This window comes from Genypterus blacodes, unplaced genomic scaffold (assembly GCF_046128005.1).
Source record: "Genypterus blacodes isolate CSIRO-AG114 ecotype Tasmania unplaced genomic scaffold, CSIRO-AGI_Gbla_v1 ptg000007l_1, whole genome shotgun sequence".
Lineage (NCBI taxonomy): Eukaryota > Metazoa > Chordata > Actinopteri > Ophidiiformes > Ophidiidae > Genypterus > Genypterus blacodes.
In genome coordinates, this window is record NW_027466821.1 from 2,882,801 (window position 1) to 2,898,727 (window position 15,927).

At 45.2% G+C, this 15,927-nt stretch overlaps 1 protein-coding gene across 1 annotated transcript; it reads right to left on the reverse strand.

Annotated features, from left to right (window-relative positions):
• Window positions 1-2,551: 2,551 nt before the first annotated feature.
• Window positions 2,552-14,666, reverse strand: LOC143002000 (protein phosphatase 1H-like). The gene is made up of 10 exons (XM_076151910.1): window positions 13,774-14,666; window positions 10,817-11,006; window positions 9,666-10,034; window positions 9,126-9,238; window positions 8,715-8,799; window positions 8,495-8,613; window positions 7,378-7,441; window positions 6,879-6,986; window positions 6,299-6,450; window positions 2,552-6,188 (listed from the first exon to the last, which is right to left on the reverse strand). The coding sequence occupies exons 1-10, from the start codon at window positions 14,304-14,306 to the stop codon at window positions 6,041-6,043; spliced, it is 1,881 nt and encodes a 626-aa protein (XP_076008025.1). The 5' UTR covers window positions 14,307-14,666; the 3' UTR covers window positions 2,552-6,040.
• Window positions 14,667-15,927: the final 1,261 nt, after the last annotated feature.

Below are 15,927 nucleotides of genomic sequence, written 5' to 3' on the forward strand. Positions count from 1 at the left end.
TTTTTTGTGTGACGCAGACATAGAGTAGACAACAATAGATTATAAAACATGTCTCCTGCAGTTCAACCGTAAGGTGAGAGACTGAGCGAGGAAGAGCCACGGCTAGGCGTTGGGAAAAACAAAAATGTCTTACATATTTAAAAGGAATGAAAAACTAATGGAAATATAAAGTGATTTATTTTTATCTTTACTTATTATAACATGTATTAATATGTATTTTTTATTTTTTTTTTAGGATATTTGTTGAAGATATGTTATGAGAATAGTTTACGATGTTTCTTGTTAAGTCTTCCAAGCGATTTTTATTTTCGTAATTTGTATTTTTTCCCCACGGAATTTCCCATCGAGCTAATTGTACATAAATGACTGCAATATATATATTTTTTAACTTATTTCGTATTTTTTTTAAACTAACATAAATGTCATTTCCCTTTTTGGCATCTGACTAATGACTGCCGATTAACAGGAACCCCTTGGTGTCTCGCCGTCCGGTCCAAAGCAGCCATATGTCACATTCACTGGGGGTCATCTAAGGAGAGCAGCAGGCGCAGGAAATGTGGAAAGGCACAGGGGGTGGGTTTTTTTTCTTCTTCCATGTCTTGGGTGGGGTTTTGTCTCGTTTGCACGTTTTTACGCACACTGTTGCCCCGTGCGCTTTTACGCACACCGGAGGTCCGGATCACAAACACGGGAGACGGAAGGAAGAGACCCGCCGGGGTGTCTTGTTCTGGTTGAGGTAGTAGTTTGTGCTGTTGCTGGGTTGTCTTATTGCCCCTTTGTGGAGATGACTGCGCAATCTACTGCCTTGCCGGCGCTGGTGACTCGCATCAGAGGGGGAAAAACAAACCAAGTGACCTCGCCATGATTAAGACGCACAGCAATCACATTTACTGTTATGTTTTCAAGGTTTGAAAAGTGCTTAAAACTGATTGAATTAAATTGGAATTGCTGTATTTTTGTGTGGTAAAGGAATTAAAATGGTGAGTATCATCGCAGTAGTGTGTATGTGAGTGAGTGTGAGTGGGGAAAGTGGAAGGAGGTCACCGTGTCAATGTTGGCTAGAAGACGAGAAATAGAAATAATGTCTGAAACCATAGTTACTGATGGAGACTGACACGCGTCTGTATATAATAGTGAACTGCCCTCGCACAAGGTCCCGTCAGGTATAACGTCACTGCGCCATACAATGATTCAAGGTTGTACATCAGTTCTTCAAAAGAGAATTAGTAGCTTTGATGTGCTTATATAGCGCAATTTTTGTGTTCACCCTCACAGTATGAATGTATACACTGATAGCAGGAAGGCCAACCTGCACATCAGCTCCATGGCAACCTTCCGAGACGACCCACACCACCCCATGGCTGTGAAGTTGTTCGATTTTTGTGTCATTTATTTGTTTGACAACCTGACTGCTATTGTTCCTTGATAAATTGTAAGGACATGCAACATTAGTTCTGTTTGCAATAAAGTTGATTTTGTAAAGCGAGCACATTAACTTCAGCAGGAAAATAACTTAACATTCTACACTTTCAAATATTGCCCGTAAACAGGAAGTCAGGAGTTGATCATCCTCCTTGTTTGCGTTATTGTCGCGTTTCAGCTCCAATGTCTCTTGAACAAACGCTTACGGCTCTGTTACTGCAATATTACGTGTATCTTGAGAAGATTACGTCATTTTGTGTGTTGTATTGAACGTTTGAACATCGAATTTCTGGATGTGTTTTGCATGTAGCACCTGGTTTTAATTAGGAGTGTGTGTTAAAAATTGTAAGAACGTGACATTCGTTCTGTTGACGTTTTAGGTTTGACTTGAAATAAAGCCGAAGTTAGTTTTGTAAGGTGCATATGTCGCTTTAATGGATTTTTTTTTATATGGACCGTTATGGTCGATTAATCATGATAATCAAGGTGAAATCAAAAAAATATTTTGGATGAGTTAAAATGAAACAGAATGTGGTTAATTGTTCTTGCTATTATGGAAGTTATAAGATTTAATCCAATTGAATTGGTGAATGTATTTACTAAACAGGATTATTATTATCTAAAGCACAAACTGTAGTCTAAACTGGGCCTCCTTCAAGTGTGTTCCGTAGCAACCATAGCATCAGAAGCGCGAAGGTAGAGCTCTGAATGGGAAATGTATACACGTATATCGACACAAATCTTATAGACACACACACATCTCATCTGGGATTCACAAACAAAGAGTTGGAAAATAAGGTGATTGTAGGCTTCAAATAAGAATAAGAGTTGGAATGTGGATGGATGGAGGCAGGTCTACAATAAATCTCTGAACCCATCCCCTTCACTGTGAAATGGTTTAGATTCAGCCAGCATTCCTGAGTGGACAGCAAAGGGACTCATTACTGCAACTACGCAGACTGTTCCTTCTCTCCCAGACACGGAGCTCAGGGAATACAAACACACAAACACTCACACAACAATATTGATTTGCTTTGGTCTCCTCTGTCCTTTCTTGCTTTGTGAGATTGATTTGTTCTGGTAATTGATTTGGGTGGAGAGTTTGCGGAGGCAAATGATTTCTCAGACCTCTTCTTTCAGTTTTAATAACACAAAAACATACATTTCTTACACTGATCTTGGACATTTATTGAATTTTCTTGAAAGAAGAAGAAAAGTCATAGTTGCACAATGAAACATTAAAAATATTCTGACTTCATAATTTATTTTTGTTATACAAAATGTACATTTCACATTCACAAACAAAAAAGGTTAAGGGCAGCACAATGGTCACTTCAAATGGTTCCCCGATGGGTTTCACACTTCCCCTTTGCTACACAAAGACCTTTTTATGTTTTCTCACTGTCCTAGAACTGGAGAGAAACTATCTCTTACATAAACTAACCTTCAATTCCAACTGAGCCTAAATGCATCACTCCTTTTCAGCGTATTTAAAACAAAGCCACCTTGAAGGCCTCACCACCTTCCTAAATTTGTCCAGCTATACTAAACGTGAGCGTTGAACCTGAGTTGATGTTTGTGTGCAACAGTTAGGTGGCACAATAGGATGAGAAACATAAATTATATGTACATAATCATGTATGTTCCTTCTTCCACATTCATCCAAGAGAAAAGGGCTTCATGACACTGTTTATGAACTTGTACAACAGATAGAAGGATGAACATTCAACACACAACTTGAGGATCCATTCGGGGGTTTGTCTTCATATGTGCTCGGCTTCAAACATTCACTCTGCGTGGCTCCATCTACACCCTGCATTCTGATCTGAGACACAACTGTGAAATATCCAACCATGAGCGGAAAAAACCTCACTCTGTCTGTTCACATTCATCAACTCAGCTATTTTAAATCTGAATAAAAACTCTTTTTAAAGCAAGGACATGGGATAATGCATCTGTATACAGAGATCAGGATCGAATGCAGGGTGTAAATGAAGCCGTTATGGCAAATTCCAGATGTCTTACATCTCTCTGCTGAACTCTGACGCATATTAGACAAAGCCTGGATGGTGCCGCAAAAAAGGTTAAACTCAAAATCCTGTTTCACTAATGCCTAAATCCACTCTGTGATCACTTACTTTAAAAGTAAAACACAGACTTTACTACAACATGCTATTCAAGAGATTGAAGACGAAGCTAGTGCTTGTCAAATAGCTTATTTGATGGAGGGACTGACGCAATGGGACATCAACAACGTTACATTCATCTATTCTACCGTGGAATGTATGAGGAAAGTTGCACGGTATGGAATCCGTGGTTAATACAAATAAGTGCAACTTTAAAATCAAAGCACAAACAGCCCATGCAGCAGAATGGCACATCGTCAAACACTAAGACTCATTCTGACACTGCACAGTTTGGATTCATCTTTATATATAAAAACATAATCACATTTTACCTTGAAGCTTCATTCAACCAATCGATTCCTGTTAAATATTAAACACTTGAACTATCAGGCTATTGTTCAGACACTGTTTCTCATTAAAACACACGATTCGTCCTGATGGGACTTCAAAACCCCTCAAACTTTCTTTTATTGATCTGCTGAAGCGTGCGGTTACGTTCACTCCAGACTCTCCTGCACCTTAAACTAGTTTGGCAGGCTGAGCGAGGCAGCAAAGACCAATACAGAATAAAAGATGTACGCAGTAATAAACAACAACGACATGATTTGCAATTTTGGAGAGTTTGCAAACTGTTAACTTCCTTCGTTTTCAATCCACAGTCTTGGGCCGTATTGTCGATTTCAAAGCGGCTGACAGGTTTTGCTTGGTATTTATGATCGATTCACAGACTGGAAGATTTAATTTGGTCAATTGTCAACGCAAAGAAAGCTTGAATCACCACGATTGGGCGACTTCCTTCATCGTATGCTTTTCCTATCCGTGATTCCTAACATTAAAACAATCCTACAAATATAAGATCTTTGTACATCTACAAAGAACTAACAACATCACTAATCCTTCGATACAGAAACAACAGATTAAGTCGATATACAAACAGAAACAGCAGTGTAAACCATTGCACCGTCGCTTATATTCCCAGGCCCTCAATATGTCACTGCATCCACTGACATACAGTCAATCAGTACATCCAAAAAACACAACAACGTCCCAAACCGGTCCCTCTTTAGACCGGTGTAACGTGGATCCAAGCTCATGATGCGTGGATCTAGATGTTTGTTAAAGCAACAGATAGTCAGTTTGATTGTATTTTGCGGCTATTCTTCATTATTACCGCGCTACGGATTGTGTGCGCTTAGGCCTAAAGTGCAAGTGATTTCCTTTAGTGCTCAGTTTGGAAAATTTGGTGATTTAGGTGAAGTTTGGTTAGATTTCCTTAAACTTTGTTGTGTCTGTGTTTAACTCTTTGTGTACATATCTGCTACGTAAGACTAAATCGTTGATGGTTGATAACCTAAATGCTTTGGAAACTAGTTCAGATTTTGCGCAAGTGGGAAAACAAATATAGCAACAACAAATCCCATGAAATAAGAAGTAGTTTTTCAACGCTTTATGAGTCAGGTGTCACGTTGCCCACTAGTGGTTCTTGTACTTAATCTTATTTTAGAGCAGAATCTGTAAAGTGTGGATCCCAAAACCCCATCTGGCCCCCTGTGTCCAAGCATTTGTTAACACCAAACAGAATTGTGGCCTCGGCACTTCTCAAACGCAAAGCTGCTGTAAAACGGCTGAAATCTCCGCCTCAGTTTTCCTTTCTGTCCAGATTTTCAGTTGTACTGCACACAAAAGTCCATGTAATATACCGTCCCCTGGGACCACTGCAAGCATTTCCTTTTGGAGATGACAAAGGATCCAGTCTGGCCCATCTCTCCGGAAAAAATAACACCATGATTCACGCGTGCACAATGGGAACAACAGAGCAGAGCCTCGGATCGGTCATCGCTATTTCAAATCTGTCGGGGGAATCTGGAAGCGTTTTTTGGGGAGGGGAAGTGACTCCTTCAAAGCCACACTGTGGCAAAAACACAGAGCTGATCCGTCAGCTTGGCTATTGGTTGAGAAGATGGAGGAGGTATTTTTCTTTAGAAATAACTTGTTTACCGTACAGTGGGGGTGAAAGGGGGAGGACTGGAAGGGATGAAGGGACAAGCACGGGGAGGAAAGAGGGAGAGAGAACGTGGCTCCTTCACTTCGGAAGAGCGTTTACCTTTTTTTCAGCATGCACGTCTCGGCAGAAGCGCAGGAGCAGTTTCCTCCCATAGCATCCAAAGAGCTGGATGACTGCCAACCTGCCTGAAACAGGCAAAATTACTTCTTGGAAAATTGGGAAGCATGACAGAAATTGAACAGTAAACCACCAGGTGTGTAAAGTTTGGTGTGGAAGGTTGAAGTAAGAAAGTGTGGATTCATTCCCAATCTCCTACAAAGACGGCAGAGACCATAAAAGGCAAATATTCCATCAAATATTAGTATAACGTATCTGAAGTTTAGGAATGTGCAACCAGGAGGAAGGTTCAGGTCAGGTCAGGTGCTTGGGCCGCCACGTCCCCGTCCACTGTCCGTCCCCGTCCTTGTACCCGTCTCTGTCCACTCTCCTATTGCTGACGGTTGCCGTACATCAGCGGAATGATGAAAACGGTGATGTCGTCTCCGGAGCCCAGGTGGTCGTTGCTGATCCGCCACCCTCGATCCCTCAGCACGCCGCGAGCTCGCATCACCAGATCCTGAGCCGCCATGGTATACCTGACCAACAGGGGGCGCAACAATGAAGCCACGAAGGTGACACAGCCGTTTTTTTCTGTCCATCAATATCAACATTTTGAGCCCTGGAATGGTGAAACAAAGCATCACACCTGTGCAGGTCATCGGGGTCACAGTTGGCGAGGAATGTGGTGACGGCTTCGGCCACTTCCTGGTTGGAGAGGACGTCCCAGAGACCGTCAGTCCCCATCACCAGGACGTCATCGGCCCCGTGCTCATACTGGGCCAGGTTGTAAACCTTCACCTGCGCGTCAAAACATCAAACAATTTAAACTCTAAAACATATAAATGACCTTTGCCCTCACACAGCAATGTTTGCACAAATGATTTCACTCAATGCAGTTTTCAACCTCAGGGAAAACCGGATTTTCTGACAAGAGGAGAGAGAGAAAGAGAGAAAGAGAGAGAGAGAGAGAGAGGGAAAGTTTCCAGCGTGAACCTGGTGTGAACTCGGGCATCGATCGGCAATCGATGAATTAAAGATCAAGCGGCGCAACTCAGAGAGAGAAAACCTGCAAAAACTTTCTGAAACAAGACCAGCTGGGGAGGGGGGGCAGATAAAAGAGCTGCGAGAGGGAGCAGCAGGCAGACAGGCAGAGAGAGAGACAGACAGGTGAGCTGGAGGTCGTCCGAGGTGATCTCATCATGGAGGACATGGTGTCCTGCTCTCACCTCGGGGCAGCAGGACAGGAAGGGCTTGATGTAGATGTTGGAGTCGTGCACTTTGAGGTCGTGGTCGCCCAGGCCGCGTGTCACGCCGATGGTGGCCAACACTCGGGCCTGGAGGAAGAACACACAGCGGGTTAGACCAGTGTGTGTGTGTGTGTGTGTGTGTGCGTGTATGAATGTATGTATGTATGTATGTATGTGTGTGTGTTTGTGTGTGTGTTTCAGATGCAGCAATGCCACAGGGGGGCAACAGATGGACCATCGCATCTCTCCTCTACGGTGTGTGTGTGTGTGTGTGTCCCCGCATACGTGCACAGTGTGTTACTGGCAGACATTCATCGACTGCATGTGTGTGTGTGTGTGTGTGAGACGGACAACATTAGAGGAAGTGACTCACTAAATTCATAGCAGTTCTGAATTCCGTGGAAAAGGAACAACACACACACACACACACACACACACACACACACACACACACACACACACACACACACACACTTGCCTTTTTCCCTTCACCGTATATCAGTGGAAACTTGAGGTCTTCCTCCTCAATGGTCTTGTAGGCCCTGCAACATCAAACCAAAGCAGTGATATAAATAAACACACACACACACACGTTGATCATTTACTATTATAGTACAACCACTTTGTTTCATCTCTACATCAGATCTACAGTGGGAAGGTTCGGTCCTTCTCTCACATGTGTGTTTGTCTCAAACGTCAAAGGCAACAGTTACCCTAACCCTTGAGCAAGACGCTGACCTCTGCTGAGGTGTATCGGCCGGTGAACCTAAACCTGAACGTGAGCCTGAGCTTTCCATTGTTTTAAATGTTATTTGGGCGGCCGGCGTTCTTCTTTGTTTTGCGATAAGGAAATTGCCAATTTCCTCCTCTGGTTTGTTCTGGCACTCGCCGGGGGAAAGAACGCCAGCGTCTTTCCTGCCAGATTTCAACATCAACATTTCGATTTCGCCTTGCGTCACCTGCAGCGCATCTCTCAGAGAGAGGGGGGGTTGGGTGGGGGGTGGGGTTGGGTGGGGGGGGGGGTGAGAGGGAGAGAGGGAATCCTTACATGCAGCCACAAAAGACGAGTTCAAGAGTTCAAATGTGCAGAAATGGGAGAGATGGCTGGAGGAAGAGACACTTCAGAGACGGAGAGCTTTGATGTGAGACGGAACGACTCCCTGGCTGAGGCTGATACACTTCACCCAGATTAAACCTGTCAGAGCTGTTATCTACTTCAAACAACATCGTATCTGAGTGGAGTGTGTACGTGTGTGTGTGTGTGTGGGGATTTGCTCCGTCTGTATTTGACCGCCTTTCTGTCTTTTTGTCTCATATCTTGGCCCCACAACGCACAAATCCATCTATGTCCTCCGTTTCCTCCTCCACCCTGATGAAACGTACAGCGAGTAAAGTATGTGCCTGGTGTGTGTGTGTGTGTGTGTGTGTGTGTCTGTCTGTCAGCTACTCATTACTGATTCAAAAGTCGCTGCATGCCGCTGATGTTTCATGACTCCACATCAGTTCCGGCTGCACTCCCGCTCGTTAGGCGTCTGCTGATTTTCCGAGGGCGTCGCTGTACGGAACGCCTCAGGCAGGAAGTGAAGCGTACTCACCACCCGTTCATGGTGAAGTCCCGGTACAGCATCCTCTTGCCCACCTCCTTCCTCTGAACCCGCCGGGGAAATTCCAGGTGGGTGAACTCGTTGCCCAACAGGTGCGGCTGCATGAAACCCTGGAGGAGACACAAACACACACACACACACACGCAAAATGTGGACGCCGAACTACTGTTAATGGCGCCGTATTCAGACTACACTTCCCGATTCCACTTACCAAGAACTGGAGTCGCTGTCTTTCTGATTCAGGTGTAAACTCTGTCGACACTGGAACGATGTCATTGTTCCTGATAATGATGGCCCTGTTGGGTGAAGACACACACACACACACACACACACACACACACACAAGTAAGCAAAATGACAGAAACAGACAGATAGAGCACCTGGATTTGTCACAGTTTGTCCCATAATGTGCTTCACCTCAGAGAACAGAGGAGTTTTCCATTGTGGCACTAAAGTACAGTATGTGCAGATAATAGAGACAGCATGTATCAGTGGGATGCTTGAGTCCCTGTGGTGTAATTAGGCTGTCACCACCTCCTTCACAGGCCCTTTCATTTAACACACACACACACACACACACACACACACACACACACACACACACACACACAGAGTCACAAACCTGCTGTCACCGGCATTTCCCACGTACAGTTTCCCCAGCAGGTAGACCACAGAGAGAGCCGTGCACCCTCCTGTGATGTTATAGACGCGCTTCTCCCTTTCAATCTGGGCGTCCTGGGAGACGGAGAGAGAGACATATAGAATCTTTAATAAAGCTTCACATCATATGATAACACAAAATGATCTTAAAAATCTTGCAAATTCATCCACATGTACACAAGTCGGGGTATTTTAATGTAGATGGTCTAAACCTTTGCTCCCGGGACAAAGGGACACAATCTGTGCAGACCAATTCCTCCCTGTAGGCTTTAATGGAGGACATTCTATTGAAACTGTAGCTTTGGCCAATTGTGATGATCTCTTATAAACACTATCAAATCAATGCAGGCACACTGGAGCAGCATGTGAGAAAGGTTTGTCAGGTTTAATTCCTTGGACTGTTTTGTGTCGCCATCTAGTGGTGTTGAGTCATAGTTGCATGCTCATCACGCCCTCACGCCCTCACGCCCTCAGTCCGTGCGTCCGTCTCTCTGCCCCTCACCATCTCTTTGAAGGCGTTTTCTATGGCTCCTATCACCAGGCTCTCGTGCTGGATCTTCTTCTCCACATAGAAGCGCGGCGGTGGCGGCGTGCTGGACGGGGAGCCGGGCGTGCCCGAGGCCCCTCGCAGCGAGGCAGCCCGGGTCAGGGAGCGGTGCGGCGTGTTCCCCCCCTGGAGGCCCGGGTTGCTCTCGGGCTCTTCCCCGAGGATGGTGGGGGGCGGCGAGGACAGGTTGCGCAGGATCTCGATGACGGCCTGCAGCTGGCAGGCGATGTGGTGCTGCAGCAGGCGGGACGCCACCACGGCCGCGCCTGAGCCGGCGTGACCGTCGAACAGAGCCCAGTAGTGGAACCCCAGACCCTCACTGTCCTACACAACACACACACATAAACAAACATATGTACACTGTGCTGTATGTAATCTAATGCATTTCACATTGCAGCATTTACAATTTGGTGCCAATCCACACAATACTGTAGTGAGAAAATTGTTGGAGATAGAAAAAAGAAAAAAGAGGAGAAAGCAGGTGTTAAGTGTCAAGTCTCTGTTCTTAGTGTTACTAGCAACAGAAAGCAAACAGCATAGTAAGATCGCAACGCATCAAAAAACTCATCCGGTTTATTAAAGTAAATAACCGCTGCTCTTATTGGAATTTGTTTTCTCCGTGAGTCATCTGTGTGCAGACACTGGACGCCGCATGGTGACTCACTGGGTCCCATAGCGTGTGGGAGTTGCAGAGGTCGTAGCCTCTTATCTCTTTATTTCAGGACGGGAAGTGTCGCACAAGGTTTCTTTCTCACACTCTCCTGCTCCGCTACGCTCATGAATATGCTTTCTTGGCAAACGGGCGGATCAGTGTATTTCCAGACGCACTTGTTATCAAACACGCTCGTGAAGCCAACAGCTGGTGACGAGATAAACAGGCTGCCAGGCGATACGACTTACTGGCACACACGCTGTGTTTACTTGCATGAATTTACCCTTCAATCTACAGGCAGAACTCAGGTCATTGGTCAGAAATGTGATGTTTTGAACCATGCATGTCCAGCACACAGGATATCACTCGGCATGAAATGTGTCTGGGGCCAACCAAAACAAACTGTATTCCTGCTAAAAGACACGACTCATACGTCATGGCTGAGGCTTCGTACCTCTCCCAGCATGCCGTGTTCCATGCGGAGGCTGGGGCTTTCTCCGTTGGGCAGGGAGTTGCGTCTCTTGGCGGTGGGCGTCCTGCTGGGCGTGGCCGGCGGGCAGTAACTCATGGGCCTCTTCCTCGCCACCACCACCTCGCAGCAGGCCTGGTCCTCATTCAACGCGCTTTTGCCGGCGTTGATCACCCTGGAGAAGGGAAGAGAGCGGGAGCCAAACACATATTTAACAAACTACTTGGGCTTATCTAGTGTTGCAGAGACTCCATCATTTCTCCCTCCTCCTCCTCCTCTACATAGAGTTACAGCTTCACTTATAAGCAACAGATGCACCGCTTGCTGTGCGTCGACGTTCAAAGATAAGATTTCTCTGACAGCTGTGGTGTGAAAGAGCAGACATCAGACGCTTCTCCGCCGGATGAAACGGCGGCGGCGGCGTCTTTCATGGTTATTGCGGCTCATCGCAGGATCACAACAATTAGTCAGAGCCGCGCAGTGTGAGGTGCTTTACGTCGGTGCGCTTTGTGCCTTCACATATTACGGATGAGGATCAAACAAGGGAGGGGGGGGGGGACGCTTGTGTGTGTGTGTGTGTGTGTGTGTGTGTGTGTGGCGTTGCTCTTCACCGCTGCTCCTGATGCACTGTGACAGGTGCTTCTAGGTAAATTACAGGTCTTGGTGTGTGTGTGTGTGTGTGTGTGTCTATGCCCAACGCTCTGCTTTATTTACATCTCATCTAACAAAGCAGGCAACAGATGGAGACATTTGACTCTCTGCTCCATTCTGTGCGATGCCCTGGCTGTGATGAAGACCTTTTTGGACTGAAGTAGGAAAATGATCTAACGCACTGCAATCATCCTTCAGCCGCCCTCTCAACGGCCGCAAATCAATAAGAAACAGTGACATAAGGGAGTGAATAGAGGCCTCTGATGAGTGTGGCGACAGTGTGACAGACATCCCTGAAGGCTGCTTTGTGCCTATGAGTGGAGAAATCAGCAGGTCTATTTATAGGCAGAGACTGTGGGTTGTTTTCTAGCCGGCAGCGTCGTTGGCTGCTCCTCGGCGTGGCTGAGCACTTGTTAGACGGAGAGACGGAGCGGGAAAGGAAGCAAAGATGGAGATGGGAATGACGAGGCGGGAGCAAAAAAGTGAGAATGACTGTATGAGGGGAGAACTGAGGGAGAGGAGGAGGAGGAAGCGGATTCAGTCAAATGAGGCAACAGGTCCATAAAGGCATTTGCATCAAGAGATAAGAACAATATGGCCATTTTGTTATGCTACTTCCCTCTCTCTCTCTCTCTCCTCATCTAAAGCTTTGTCTGTATTATGAGATCATAACAAAGATCAAATGGAGTTTGGGGTGCCTCCGACCTGGTGTGTGATCAGCAAAGAGGCTTCTTCAGCACTGAAGCATCCACCAGCTCGTAGGTTGTTGACACACAGAAATCCAGGAAGCCTTTTGTCTGCTTCATCTAATCTGCTGTCAACAATAATGCAATGATATTGGCGCACAGCAGCATCACGCGCTCCTGCTATCAAATGACCCCACAGGAGTCAAACGCTACACACCAGTAGCTTTATGTTTGTACACACACACCTGATAATCTATATGGAAGGTGATTTTTAAAATGCTTTCATGTAACATTATCCCTCGCGGCAACAAAGCTGAGAGAGAAACAAAGGAAGAGCTATTCTGAAGAATCTCTCCTCCAGTTTGTTCTCCTTTCCAGTAAGAGAATCATTTCATTTTTGTCTCATCGCAAGCAATTATCTTTCCTCCCATTACGAGTCAAACCTCATTTACCCTTCATTGTCAGATGTCTGAAGCCTTTTTCTGCTTCTCAGCCTGTGACAAGTCAAGAAGAGACTCTGGAGGCAGAAATCAGCCCCGGAAGCATAATTACTATTTAGTTTCAGCACAATGGTTTAAAACTTTGCCTCTGTTTTACCATAAACCAGAAGGGAACAATGATGTCATACAGACGAGAACAAGTCAGGGACAAATTCAGTACTTTGTGTTAAAGGTTTAGAGCCGGAAACGTGCAAGCAGCATCTGGAGGTCTGAGGTAAGTACTGTAGTGTATATGGAGCGCAATACAACGACAGATTTGCTTAGGATTTGCTTGAGATTTTCCTAATATCCGACAGTTGTGGTTTCCTGCTGGAGTGAGGGAGGAGTGTGTGTCAGAGCTGAGGTTGGGGCTGGAGTGACGGAGGCCAAAACAGCTGCTGTAATGAACACTAGAGGAGGCTGTAATTACAGATAAACGCTGATATGACCTGAACTCATTAACGACACCAGTCCCAAAGAGACACTTAGGCCCGCTGTGAAACTCTGAGCGAGAGGGAGGAAGAGTGGGAGAGAGGGAGGGAGGAAGATAAAACACTGCGGATCAGATTGATGAAAAAATCTCACAAAATCTGGTTCTGGGTATACGGTTTGGGTTTAATTCAGTTATCTGTAGTAATCGTGTTATCATGTGCATGCAATTACAGTGTGTAAGGAGTCGCCTCCCCAGTATGCCTCCATCTCCCTCCTTCAGAATTCAGCCATCCAGACAGAAGAGACACAAAAGCAACGAGAAACTTCTGTGAAACACTAAGTACATATTCCCAGGAATAATAAATTAACTGGGAAAACATCATTGACTATCACACACACACACACACACACACACACACACACACACTAGTATCCGACTGGGGGGGGGGGACTGTGAATGTGTTGTGATCCACAAATCACAGCACTAGGATTGTGAGGGATGATAATATAGAAATAGATGTGACAGATGTCTGCTTTTCTATGTTGATGTTTACAGTGGATGAGGATGCACAGGTCCTGATTGTTTACACTGGAGTGTTGTGATATGAGACACCTGCATGCACTTGGGCATCTATAGTAAATAGGAGCGGATGAATGGATCAGCTTGGTCGAACACAAGCCGCGGGTTACTCACTCTGCGTATCCAGTGGCCCAGGGTAATCTCCTGGTCTCCTTAAGGATGAGGATGGGCCGGGCTATGTGGTCGGCGGAGCATTCGATCTCATCCGGGGACAGACCAAGGAACTCGGGTCTCATATATGGGAATTTCATGGGCAGGTCGGAGCCGGCGTTGCCCCCTCCGCCTGATGTACCACCGGTCATGATTCCACCCATGAACCCGGCCACGGCGGATTTGACCCGGGTGAGCATGTTGGTGGCTCTGCGCGGCGGGGTGTCGGTCAGCCGGTGCGCGGCGCCGCGGCTGCCTTTCCCCGGATTGCCCCCCAGATCGGCAGCGCTCGTCGACGTCAGGCTCGGCGGTGAGACGGCGGAGGATGAGGAGCCTCCCTCGGTGAATCCTCCTCGGGAATTATTCAAGGTTTCATTCGGTGCAGAGATGCTAACAGCCGAAGGTGCTCTGGCTTTAAACCCTGCGCGCGCCCGTGCTCCGTCACTGATATGGGCTCGGATAGCGTGAACGCGGAAATGCGTCACGTGACGTGCCATTGGCTACAAATGCGCTGTAAAAAATACCACTTTCGTACAATATCTGCGCTCAAACGTCACCACATAATCACATTTTTATTAGAATAAGGTATTTACACATTTTGCAGTGGATTGCCGTCATAAACAGCAATGTTTTGATGCTTTTTCATTATTTTAATGGATGTCAATGTGTTTGTGGTAAAAGGGTCAATCACTGTGAGAGTGATACAGTATAATTTTGATTGGGTGCGCGAGCCGGGATTCACTAATATTTTCACAACAACCTCGTTAATTGACTTTGAGATAACGTGATGATTTTGTGCTCGGTACGTGAGTCAAGAACGCTGAACTAATAAACTCTAGGTACACAGTGTTTTCAAGTCTCGGGTCCCAGATTGCTTCTTCGGGATTAGTGGGCGGGGTCAGATGTCGCACCAATCAGCATCCTCCAGCAGGAACAGAGGCGGGGCAAAGAGGAAGGCGCCAGTCACAGAGGAGGAATCGCACGTCCCAAATCAAATGCAGGACATTTTCCATAATGTGTTTATTTCAAAATATACTAAAAATTTGTAACATATTGAAGTACGGAGTGTAATGAGCCTATTCTGATTTGGTGACTTCAATTTATTGCTTCCCTGGTAACATATCTCGTGAATTCAAATAACAATTTCATTGATTTCCCTCACCAATGATCACATGAAATCAAAACAAACCCAACACGCCTCCTAGTGGCGAAGTAGATCTATTGTGTCATATATTTCCGCCATCAAGATAATAGGATCTGACGGAATTGAATACGAACATAGACCAAAACTGCTGCAAGCGGTAATGCCGGAATAATACATTTTAATACCTAATGTGCCACATGTGCTAAAGGCAACTGTTCAACGTCAATTATAAAGTTTAACACTAAGGAATAAGTTATTATTAATTATCTTGATATTTGTATTTAAAGCTGAATGAGGTTAAAATAACTTGAAAGATATTTCTATATTGCTGATGATCATGTTTGAGCTTGTGATAAAGATCTCAACTGCGGCTATTTTTTTTTTGTTATTCTTAAAAGTAACATTCACTTTATATATTTATTTTGCACAAACCCATTTTTTAAGATTTGCCCAGAGCTTAAACTCTGATTTACCTTTAACCCTAACAGTGTAAACATCGTTCAACAATGACTTCTACCTGCACTAGAATGTTGTAATACGCTTAGATTGTCAGTAGATGTAGCTATAACACAAAGATGTTTTAGAAATTTTCAGTAATAGGTCTATGAGAAGATACAACAGGATTTCTTCTTGCAGTGCATTTTCTGCCAAGACATCATTCATACTGTGGTTGACTACACTCACTTGAGAAAACGACCTCTTAATAGACCTGTGAGGGAAAACTGAGTTAAATCTTAGAAGTCAAACTGTCAGTGATCGTGGCAGAGAATAGTGTCAAAAAGCTCTCGATCATTTTTATATGCCATATATGATGCTTCACCTCATTTCATTTACCAGTAGCCAAGCCTTGGAAACCCTGTGCAGTCAAAAAATCTCAGCAAATTGCCAGATCATTCAGCTATTTCTATTGTTTGAATCAGTTTCAATTGGAACAGAATCAAACTGGAACCTTTTTAGCTCTGCATGCGTGACAT